At 27.6% G+C, this 12665-nt stretch overlaps 1 protein-coding gene across 1 annotated transcript; it reads left to right on the top strand.

The window, feature by feature from the left end:
• Positions 1–2993: 2993 nt before the first annotated feature.
• On the top strand, positions 2994–9486 carry LOC129963332 (uncharacterized). Its single transcript, XM_056077642.1, has 4 exons — positions 2994–3050; positions 6784–6836; positions 8374–8411; positions 8819–9486. The coding sequence occupies exons 2-4, from the start codon at positions 6812–6814 to the stop codon at positions 9263–9265; spliced, it is 510 nt and encodes a 169-aa protein (XP_055933617.1). The 5' UTR covers positions 2994–3050; positions 6784–6811; the 3' UTR covers positions 9266–9486.
• The last annotated feature ends 3179 nt before the right edge of the window (positions 9487–12665 follow it).

Raw genomic sequence — 12665 nt, 5'->3', positions numbered from 1 at the left:
TGATTAGGATAAACCCAATTTCACAATTAGAGTGAACGCAATGCATATTCTTGCCAAAACTGTTACTTCTTTCCTACTTATTAGATATTAAACATGTTTTAATATTAAAGAATTGCGAATATAAATACCGTTTCACTCTTTTAATGAAAGCTAAATGCGCCACCTTTACTTCCATTACGCATTAATTGTATTTTAATTACTTAGAATGAGAATAAATACAATTCTATTTCTTTGATGAAATCATTGGACATTCTTGCAAATTGTGTACTTTTTTTTCCTATCATTAAGACTTTTTTAATAATAAAGAATGCTAAAGATAAATATCATTCCATTGTTTAATGAAAGCCGTCATGGAAGCATTCAAATGAAACAGGCATTCGTTTTGCTGCCATCCACGCATCTTCAAATTTTTCTTATAGACTTTCATTGGCGATTTCTTATGGAATTAAATTTCTTGATCATATTTTTTCTCGCCCACGACAGTAATTCCAATAAAAAAAGAGTGGCGGATTTTAAAGAAATTGATGCTCTTTTCTCAAAAAAGCGTCTGTCATTTGAAACAAAGCGAAAAGTTGAAATTTGAATAATGTCTTGTCACTGAGCTTTGTGAAGACAGATGCAAATAAGAAAAGGTTTACGTGATGTGACTAATGATGAATTTGTGGTCATTGGTTATAGTTTTTCGAATCATGAATAATGGAACTGTGGAAGAGTAATTTTTTTTCTTTGTCAACAATCTAATCATTAGTGAATCTGGTTAAAAAGGGGAATTTCTATACTCAATGGTATATTTATTTTCACTATCTAATAGATCTTGTATTTTACGTTGGCAAACAGTAAAAAGAAGGGGTCGAGTTTTGGAATGACAACTTTTTAGTTAAATGGATTTCTAAGAAATTTTGGCAAATTTTGAATTTTGATATAAGTATCATATATTATATTTTATTTAAATCAAATATTAAAGACTTGCTTTTGAGTTATCGCGTCCTATATGCATATACATCCTATATACATATATAGAAAGACTGAAAATCTATCTATAGACTGAATTTGTCCGAATTTTGATGTTGTTGTTGTTTCTAATGACACTAACTATGGACAAACCCGCTGTTACAAAGACAGCGATTTAAGCCGGTAGGGAGTGTCTTTTGTTTTAGTAGCGCCATCTAGGACCTCTTTTTACAGGAGGGCGCATTCACACATCTCACAGATAGAACAGAGGAAGAACAACCATGCCCGAACCGGGACACGAACCCAGGACGCCCAGAAATTATTTGTTTTCGTTACCCCTATGCCAGGACGCCGGTCTGAATTTTGAAAGTGTTTTAGACTTTTTACTGAGAAAAACCATACAATAAATTTCATCTATCTAGCTTGTTGCATGTTTGAGCTCTCTCGTTCAGACTGACATATAAATGCTATTCCAAAAGTGTGCATTGAATTAAGTCTAAAACGTAAAGATTTATCAAAATCTTCAATACGAATTTTATATAATTATCATACTGTCACTTTGTATCAATAGATATAAGAAAAAAAAGTCAAAATTATAGTCATTTCGTTTACAAATATACAGCGGTAATTAATATTCATTTGATTTGATTGAGAAAAAACTTTAATATTTTAAATTCATTATACGCTAGGATATGGAGTTTATTTGATCGTGTTGTCCCAGTATTCAGAAAAATCTTAAAAAATTAATCCACTTCGATGTATTATTTAATTATTTGTTTTCAAAAATAGATTCTATAGAAATCTTAACATAAAATTTTATTTATTCGTTTCCAAATATATATAAATGCTTTATATTAAAATATTAAAATGCTTACTTAAAACATTTAAAGTCATTAATTCTTTATTTATTAATATCGAGCATATTTGGCTATGCTCCACCAAACGAGTTGGCATTCTGAAAAATTAAAAAAAAAAATGTTAGACAATTAATTAATACAACAAATACTTTAGGCAATTATCTATTAGTTTAATTCATTAATGTATTGTATATAATTCTTAAAACGGAGTTGTATTGATTAAAAAAGAGCGAAGATTTACGTAAAAAGGTTTAATGTTATTTATTTATTATTTTTTGAGAAGTGGGTTATATTTTGATTATACTACATCAAGCATATTTACATTTGGAAAAACTTTTAAAAATTAACCTAATTTGGAGAAGTAATTTACTATATGATTTCATAAATGGATTGCTCTGAATCTTTAAAAAATAAATTATATTGATTTGGAACAAATAAAATATTTCAGAAAAAGAATTTATATCATAATTCGTTGATATATAGAACATCTTTGGCTATTCTGGCCAAACATAACAGCATTTGAAATTTTTTTAAATAGGCACAAAATTATTTACAATAAATAATTATTTATTTGTTAATATTCTAATGATAATTTGCATAATAACCATAGAGCAATTTTTTTCTTAATATCATGTTCTGAAATATCCCATATCTAGAGAATTCGTTTTAGAGAATCTCTAGAGAGATTATATTCGCTTCTACGAACCACTATTCTATATTATTCCAAATATTCTCTCTGATTCATCACACCGGAATCCAGTTTGTATACATGAAAACACAAACATGTGGCATTTATTTCTACGTATAATTACAATAAACCTCCCACATACGATACAAAGAGCCGAACAACACAACACAATCAAGATAAAAGCGGACACGATTTTATTTTTCAAAAAAAAAATTATTCTTTTACCAGAAGTTTCTCAACGTACCATATCCCTCCAAAAGGACCCAAGATTAAGATCGTGGTTGCAGATAGCCTTGAATACAAAAGATTCACCAGAAACCGAATTCCACGTTTGAGAAAAAAAAAGTGAAAAATGTTTTATTTTTTACTCTTTGGGCTTGGTAGAGACAAGGAAGAGTTTCTGACACAGTTGTGGGCACCCCTGGATCCGTGCTCTCATTGGTCGAGTAACCCGTTTCGTCAGGTGACCCCGGTGAAAGTTTCAGGTATAAAACGAAGGGTTATTATAGGATCCAGCATCAGCATCTTTTTATTCATCTTTTCGCTCCCAACTGGTGAGTTAGCGTTTTCTCTTTCTTTGGTGGTGGAGGTATTGGGTGGATTCACTTTCACTGCGCATTTGAAATGAAGAACTCGTGATTTGTTGAAACTTAGCCTATTAGGAGGAAAACTTTTGTGAAAATCTTAAACAAATTTTTTTCTTTAGTAGTCATTAATTTGAGTGCAGCAAGAATTGTAAAAATTCTTTTCTTTTATAAAATCAAAATAGTGAAGTTTGTTAAAAATTAGTAAATTATCAATTTAAAGAAAAAAAGAGATTTTTGAAAAGTTATCAATAGTTTTTAATGAATGAATATTTAACGAAATTTTTTTAACGCATTCTTCGGTTTCGGATATATCTAACAGAAAAGTATATTTTAAGATCTAGCGAAAATTTTTAAAAAAAATCTTGAACTTTATTTTGCCAATGTAAAATTGGTGGTGCAGGAATTGGAAAGATTTTTCAAATGAGAATCTCAGCAATTAAGTTCCTCTAAATTTAGTAAATTAATAGTGTAAAATAATTTTTTTTTGAAAATCTTATCAGAATTTTTTTGAAGTAAGCATTTTATAAAAAATCATTGTGAAGTTTTAAACTAACATTTTTTGTATTGACGAGTAGCAAATATATTTTTTCTTATCTATAAATATAGATTGAAGAGGCAGGTGAATGCTTATGGTTTATTATCTGTAGAATTTTTTTTCGTCAAATTTATTTATAAATTTTTCATTTCCTATAACTTTTGAATTTAAGCTTCAGGTGCTATATTTTATAAAATGATTCAGCAATTTTTATTAAGTTAGGTAATTTTTTTCAATAATTTTCGATACTAACTATGTGAGCTGTGCAGCTATGAGATATTCAAACTGAAAGCAATCTTAGTGGATATTTTACAACGTGACTTTTTTCTATGTTAATTTCATTTTAGCTAAATTCTATTATTATTTAAAATTAATAATAATCCGAATTATTATGAATATAGCATAGTTCAGCATTCAGAATTTAACCTACTCGCGAGTTTTTCATAAAAGAAGGTTACTTAAGGAAATGTGATATCTTTTGAAATAAGCAATTTAACTGCCTGATTTCATTTGTAAAATTGTAGCCTTAACTAAGCCTTAACTTACAAACTATTTAGTAATTTTATTAATTCCTAATGAATCTTTAAGGAACTTATTATTGATATTCAACTGCTAAGTGGAAGAACTTTATTGGATAATCTTTCAGTATACAGTTTCAAAATACAATTTTGATCATAAAATAAAATACAAATCTTTTTTAAAAAATAATAAATAATTCAAAAACTTTTAAAATTATTTCAAAATGCCCATATTTATTCAAAATTTCTATTTTTAAAGAATCAGTATGGGTTATAATAAAATTTATTAATAAAAAGAAAGTCAAAAATCGAAATATTTAAGTAAATGACAAGTTGGAGAATTGAAAGATAGAATAACTGAAAAGACAGAGAAAGATTGTAGATTGAGAAAGATAAAAATTTTTAAAAAATATAAGACATTGAATAATTTTTATAATTCATTAAAAGATTTAATGGTTTGAATCCTTAATTAGAAATAATTATTTTGTTCGTCAGTAGAAAATTCAAAATTAAACTTATGCAAGCTTTTGCAATAAGAGGCATTTTTTTTAAATCATTGAATTATAATTTTTCGTAAACAATATTGCTTTTAGAATCAGTTAATTAATATTAAAACTACTGAAAAATATACAGTCTTTGAAAAAATTGCTGCTAAGATGTACTGGTAATTTAAAAATTTTTTTTATAAATACTTTACATAAAACTTGTATTAAAAACAATTGATAAAATTGTAATATTTATTTAAATTTAGATTTTTTTTTATTTTAAAAGTGACATTTTTTTAGTTTAAATTATCTTTTAGCTTTGATGGTAGTTTAAATCTTTACTGTTTATAAATATCAAAATAAAAGTCTTCTGTGAAGCAAAAGGAATAAATATTTATGGCATATAAGGAAACGAAATTGATCAAATTCTCAAGAATAATTTAACATAAACTGTTCAATTATTTCTTGCTAAAACTCTTTAAACGAATTTTTTACTTCGATTTTTCAAAAATATCTTACAAGTTCTTTATGATTATGAATTTTAAAATTTTTTCCTTTTCTTTTTTTATGTTAGTGAAAAGAATAGATTCTGGATATAATAAATTTATTCGAATTTTTCTCTAAATTATTTTTTAAGCCACAGCCTGTGGCTTCATGGGGAAATAATCCTAAAAACGCTGCTTTTAATAAAATCTTTTTGAATTAATTTTGAAGGTTAGTGAAATGTGTGTATCTTATTAGTAGTCACAGGGTTAAGAAACCACATAATTTATAAAACAAAATTGTTAAATGAAAAATTCGAAAAATTAATGAATTTATTTTTTTATTGTAGAATAAAGTGGGAATATGGCATCACGGTTTCAGCACACAGAAGTGTAATATGCTGGCTTAAAGTAAAAATCATCATTTGATAACTTAGACATAGAAAATCTTGAAAATCGCTGGCTTACTCTGTTGGCCAGTAGAATGAATTTGTCTGCAAAAGACTACGTTGGCAGAACACTCTCCGCATATCTGCCACAATTTTACCAAATTTTACTGCATTAAATTTTTTCTAGATCTGTTGTAAAGCATATATACAACAATTAGGTACGAAGGACATGTCAATGGTATTTTGTTCCGTTATTTATGATAAATAAAAGAAATTTTACTTTTATTCCTTTCCTAATAGTTTACAGAATTTTAATGCAAAACTATTGTTTAGAAATTCATCTAAAGAATTGAGATTTCTGAGTGACATAATGTGTGAAAAGCATCTACATTTTGTAAAACGCTTAAAGTTTTGTCCAATTTTATAAGTTCTGTCAATTCCTCCCTTATTTTTTTTTCTAATTTAATTTCATTCAAGATTATGAATTAAGGAATTATTATAAAACAATATTACAGTTGTTATTTTTTTGTGCACTAAAAACTTATAACGTATTTAAACATAATAAAGAGGTAAAATTGTTATTTATGATATAAAATATCGCTAGCTGTCAAATGCTTGATTCTTTAAATGTTGTAATACTGACAATATTAAACATAAGCATTATTAAAAAATGATTTATCTTTCCGATTGTCTAATATGTGAGGTGCACTTTTTATTTTTACAGCTCTTACAATTGTTATCGAATTCATGACTCTAATTATTAATTATATAAACGTAGTGTAACGTTTGCTAATAATTTTTGATTTAAGCGGAAATTTAAAATAGGTAGGTAATTATTTAAGCAGAAAGTTAAAATTCAAACTAAAACTATTTAATACGAAGTCACCTAGAGAAAAAAAAAATTGGAGTCGAAATTATCATAAATAGTTTGTTGATTGATATAAAAGAACTTACAGAAAATGAGGAAATAAACTTAATTGAACTTAAATATATTTACATCAATTTAATCTTCAAATATATATATATATATATATATATATAAGCCCTTTTGTCTTTAGCGAAATAAATCACAATTATATTATTAAAAGAAAGTTTCCATTAAAATTTTTTAAAAGTTAAAATTACAGATATTTCATGAATTTTTTAAAAAAAAATAAAATACAAAATTAGAACGTAAAATTTATTTTAGAGCATTTTCTATAATTTAAATATTTAATATTTTGCCGAAAATTGAATATATTTCAAATATTTGATATTATATATAAATAATGAACATTCTTTTACTTTTCAGTTGGTTCAGTAACCTTTTCTTTTCGAAGATGAAGTTGTCCATCGCACTAATTTGTAAGTAAATTTTAAAACTCTACTTTTACTAAGCACTAATACAGTGTCTTCCTTCTTCGCTCACGATGAAGGAAAACCATGCATATCTATGTAATACTAAACACTAGTCCTTTTAAATGATTCTAATTTCTGAAAGAGTGCACCGAAAGAAAGTTTTTTCTTCTTTCGAAAAACAGTTAAACTTTATCCAATTCCCTGATATACTTTATTCTAAAAGACTTCTCCGGCGAAATTTCAAATACTTTCGAGCTAAATTTACAAAAAGTTTTAAGAAGTCCAGTTCTATATAAAGAAATAGAAATGGCCTAAATCCTTAAATAAATATCTAATTCAAAAAGTAATGCAGCATATAACAAATAAATAAAATTCAAAATAAAGCAAATATAAATTTTAACTTTTCTAGTAAATTATAATTTTAAAATTTTATTTCGATTTTACACTTACACAAATTTATATAACAAAAAGAAATCTTCTTCAAGAATAGATCGCTGATGTGGTGTGGCGTGGAGAGGGGAGTGCCCGCTCAGGTGTCGTCCTCGTCATCTGACAGCGGTTCAAAATTACGAAGTCCGTCCCGAAATAGCCCTAGTATTGCTTTACAACGGGACGTTAATATAACTAAATTAAGCTAAAACTAAACTCAAGAATAGATCAACGAGAAAGATTCACAATTTAATATTCATGACTAAAATTGATTATTTAATATTTGCTCATTTACTTACAGAAGTTTATGTAATAACTGAACTGGATGTTATAAATAGTTTAAATGTTCAAAGCAAATGATTTATCTTTTGTTTTAAAATACTTTTATATAATCGAAAATTATAAAACTTCTTATTTCTTGTAATAAGATAAAAAAATTTTTTTGATAATTTTTATGATATTTAGGAGATAGTAATGTTCTTTATTCTCTTAGCAAATTATAATATATATCCATTTTTCAGCTTCTTTCTGAATAGAAACAGTTTCGATTTCTTTAAATTATAAAATTCATGGAAAAATTTTTTGAAAGGAAATCTTTCAGAGAAAGATATATATATATATATATATATATATATATATATATATATATATATATATATATATATATATATATATATATATATATATATATATATATATATATATATATATATATATATATATATATATATATATATATATACCAAAAAGAGTAAAGAAATAATATTCTGTTATGCTAGATTCCAAATTGTTTTGATCCAATACGTTAAATAAAAAAAAATATATTAAACTTATACGCTAAATGCAAAATTGTGTTGGTCTTATATGCATAATACAAAATTTTATTTTTCTTGGAGGTAAAATAGAAGATTTCCATATAATTTTTGACTGCAGGAAAACTAGACCCTCTTTTCTTATCAATTTTTTTCCAAATAACTACAATTTCTAAAAAATATATATAATTATTTAAGAAGATTGTTTTGTATTGCAACATTGTCGATTGTTCTGAATAATATATGATGGCATTTTATCCACCTTTTTGATCTTTAAGATAATAATTCATTTATTTTTTCAGTTTTGTCTGGTTTGTCCCTTACACTCGCTGCATCTAGGGTAAGTATTTCATTTATTTTATGTTGTCTTGAAACAGCACAATTTCTATAAAACAATATGAAAATTTCTACAAAATTCTACCAAAAAATGTTAAAAAAAACTTTTATTAATTGCATAAGAATATTTTTTAACTAATTACATGTTCATCTTATTTCTAACGATATGCCAGGCTATTACCTACAAGTAACTTTCACTTACTAGTAACTAGATTTCCTTTCATTAGTAAAATACAATGTCATATTTTTACGAGTTGTATTTATGTAGAACTGCTTAAAATATTGAAGCACATTAATTAAAGTAAAAACAGAATTTGATACAACAACATCTTATCTGTTACAAAATATAATTTTTATAAATCTTTTTAATAAATTTGCGTAGTATAATAAATTTTTATGAATTTTCAACAGTCCAAGCGTGCAGCCTACGAGCTTCCAGATGGTGCAGAACTCATTGTTGGAGCAGTGAGAACTTCCTTCGTCTGCAGCAATGACGGCTATTACGCTGATGTTGACAATAACTGCCAAATCTTCCATGTATGCCACACAGTTGTCAACATGGACGGATCATCCGAGATGCTACAATGGTCCTTCTTCTGCGGCAACCAGACCGTCTTCAATCAGTTCTCATTCACTTGCTCTTATCCAGAGGATGCTGTCCCATGCGGTAGTGCCAGAGATTTCTACTATCTTAATGCCAACCTGGGTGCTGGGCCCAACGTACCTTTCCATAACGAACAGGACGTTGCCAGGGCAGTTGCAGTGACACCAGGACGTGCAGCTCAACCGATCTACGTGCCACCAGCAATCTCTCAGCCTCGTCCTCCTGCAAGAGGAAGTGGTGGATTCAGAGGTTAAAATACGACATCCGATTTATTTCACTCACTTGTGTCTTTGGTACGCACAGCTTAGGAACTATGTATATTTTGTAATTTCTTGTGTTTTTAATGTCTTGTCAGGACTAGGTCATCTAAAAATCTGCTACAATTATGAAGTGATGTACTTGTATGTATGATTGCTTTTAGTTGGCATTAGTTCTGTTGTTGTAAATGTGCATGAATAAAATTGCAATAAAGGGTCTTCTAGTGCCAGTTCCTTTTGATATACCCCTTAAAACGCTTATTTTTTTTAAAACTCAAAACTTCAGATGGCTGCCCGTCTGTATTTCATAAACTGTAATAGCTAATGCTTTTACTTTTGCCATTCACTTGATTTTGAGAAAGAACTAGACAGTAACTCGAACTCAAAACTAATTTAGCTGCTTATCTTTATTTTTATTTTGTATAAATGTGCCTCAGTTAATTTACACCTAACTTTGAACAAAACCATAGCTTAAGTTAACTTCAGCCGCTTGCATGTTTTGTCAAATATACTCTGGCAGCTTTTCTTTCACAAGAATATTATCTCATTATAACGGTTCAATACTGTTATAAAGAATAGTCTATTCTTTTTTTAAAATTCAGGTTTGAGACAAAACTACAAGTTTTCAGTTTCAGCTTTCATTATTTCCATAATATATATGTTCCTATAAATATTATTTTTTACGCTCTTGCATCTGAGTAACAGCAAACTATTTATGACGCAGTTTCCTAGAGGGCCTGGTAGCGGGTACAGCAATTGCAGGCTCTCATATGCTAGCCAAAAACTTCGTCTGCTACCATTTGGATCTTTTTGACTAAGTCGTTTTCTTAGTCAATACAGGTCAACTTTTGTAATGAAAGTTTCTATTGCTTATCCATATGGTTGCTTTAGGACGATAACATATATAATCTAATATTATAAGTAATGAATAGCTATCCCTTTGCTTGTATATGTACATATGTGCTTATATTTCATGTTGATGTAAAACCGTTGTTTTTATATTCATTATTAATAAAGTGAGCATTCAAAAGACAAATGCGTTTCTTTATTTTGTTTCAATACTACATAAATTGACTTTATCGGAGTTGAAATCAGAATGTACATTGATCTGATATATCTATAACTCAGATGTTGTTTGTATGAATATTATAATTATTTTGTTGTTATTCAATTAGAATTGTAAATTCATAAAAGAGAGAGCATGAAGAAAGTTTGGTACGTAAACAGTACTTTTTAATTTTTGAAGGAGATCTAGGAGAAAGATGTCTGTATGTACTTTTTTTTTAAACAACAACAATATTTATTCGAAATTATATTAAAAATCAATATTTGTTTATTTAGAAAAAATTACAATGTATTTGAATGAAATTTAAAAAATGCTTTTAAAAATGAAGTTTATGAAGATACATTAAATATAAATTAAATTATTAAAGGCAGCTTATGGATTACTGAAATATTTTCATTAAAAGATTTAAATATGAAATATCGATTTTTATGCAATTTTTGATATGTATTAACGATTCTAATACCATATGATTTAGCGTACCCAGCATGTCTATGAATCATGACTAGCATATCTAGCCATGTAATTGGAGCCCTTTTAAATTTTGTGCATGACTTATGATGTGTTGCCTCATTTGTAGGCCAGGGCGTTCTAGGTAGTGCTTAAGATAGAAGACTCGATTTGCTTCAAATGCATGGAAGTAAGCTGCTTTCCATAAGAACTTTAGTAGGATATCGCCCATATTTGAGTTTTATTAACAGAAAGACCAAGAAGACTTCAAGCAGTCATCCTTACCACTATATTAATTAGTGGCTAATTTGAATATCAGTACATCAGTTTTGGAATAATGCTGGTTATGAGCAAAACCAAAGAAGGAAAAACAAAAAGTTTCTACAAAAATACATATGCAATATTATTCCATGCCATAATACACTAGGTTACAACGGGACATTTTTTATATGCAATGTATTGTAGTTTTTTTTCCATAAACAGCATATTGCGATTTTTATTGCAATGAAAGTTTTTCTTCATATAGTACCAATTTTCTTTAAGAACTGTATATTGTTTATTGCTTCCTCTTTCAAAAAGACAAATTAGTACAGATTTTCTATAAAAAAAAATCTACAAAAATTTATTATCTATAACTTTGATTTTTATATAAATAAAATGAATGATCATTTATTAAGATAAATGAACAATTTAAACAATATTAAGGATTTTTGCAAAATTTAAGAGTGAAAAGCATCTTTAATAATTTTCTTGATAATGACCAACTTCCATATTTTCTTTCAATATCGTAATGAATAATGCAGTTATAAGACTTCAAAAGTAGGATGGCAGCTAATAATACATTATTTCGCAAATAATTTTCTTCTCTTGACCAATCCTAAAAAAGATATAAAGACTAAAACTAACAAATATTTCAAATCTAAGAATGCCCAACTTTTTATTTTCTCGTAAACGAAATATAGAAGAAGTATTATAATTGTTAAAAAATTCGGAGAGAGATTGACGAATTTCTAGATTAGTTGAATAGAGAGATTTTGACAAATTTATGTTTCAGACGTCTATAAATCCGAAAAAGACATTTTTAGAATTATGTCTGTCTATCTGTGAACATATTAACTTATAAACATTTTAAACCTAGATCTGATTAGATAGATTTGATATAGGGAATTAGGACCAACGTTCTAGATTTCTATGAAATTTTGAACGATATTTATTCATAAGAAGTTTGTCTATCTGGTAATTTGAGTACAAATGGATAATAACTTCAAAGTAGAAAAAGCAAGGTATAAAAAATTAGTACAGAGGATTAGCATCTAAAATATAGATAATTATCAACTTCTAAACCAAATTTGTCAAATGGTTGACCATTTGTCGATCTAAACTTTCGCATGCATATAAAAACAGTAATTCATAAGCGATATGATTTAAATATGTGAAATTCAGTTTGTTAGCTTTCGACTACAGCCATTGTATAGTGTCAAATTTTGGTGTTAATCGGCCAGTAAATAGGTATCGAAACTACATACTCTCGCGATAAATTTGTGGTGAAAGCTTATAAGCCAGTTAACAGCTACGCTACACGAGCAATTGCTTTTGTATTGTGGTCATGTTACTGGGTTACAGCCACAAGATCCGAGGTTCTATCATCGCTCTAACAATCCGCCACAAATTAAGTGAAAATGCTAGCTTCAAGCCAACAATACATATCTCGTAATTATCATTAATCAATGCCATACAATAGTGAATGACAAACGAATTTGCAATTCGGGGCTTTGCGCAAGGTCCCCAATTTTGTACGGAAGAAAGGTGATAAGAACTTTATTGGAGAGTATGCGAGAAAGTTTCAGGAAGACCACTCTCAGTAGATTCTCTTTTAGTTGTCCT

This window comes from Argiope bruennichi, chromosome 3, assembly GCF_947563725.1.
Source record: "Argiope bruennichi chromosome 3, qqArgBrue1.1, whole genome shotgun sequence".
NCBI classification, from domain to species: Eukaryota; Metazoa; Arthropoda; class Arachnida; order Araneae; family Araneidae; genus Argiope; species Argiope bruennichi.
Note: the sequence above shows the minus strand (reverse complement) of the source record. Positions and strands in the feature narration are given on the sequence as shown.

What these genes read in the sequence shown, in the direction of transcription:
- LOC129963332 (XM_056077642.1), top strand. Translation starts at nt 6,812, where the DNA reads ATGAAGTTGTCCATCGCACTAATTT. An exon ending in GTTGTCCATCGCACTAATTT is followed by an intron (nt 6,837 to 8,373) that starts GTAAGTAAATTT and finishes TTATTTTTTCAG; the next exon opens with TTTTGTCTGGTTTGTCCCTT. An exon ending in TTACACTCGCTGCATCTAGG is followed by an intron (nt 8,412 to 8,818) that starts GTAAGTATTTCA and finishes AATTTTCAACAG; the next exon opens with TCCAAGCGTGCAGCCTACGA.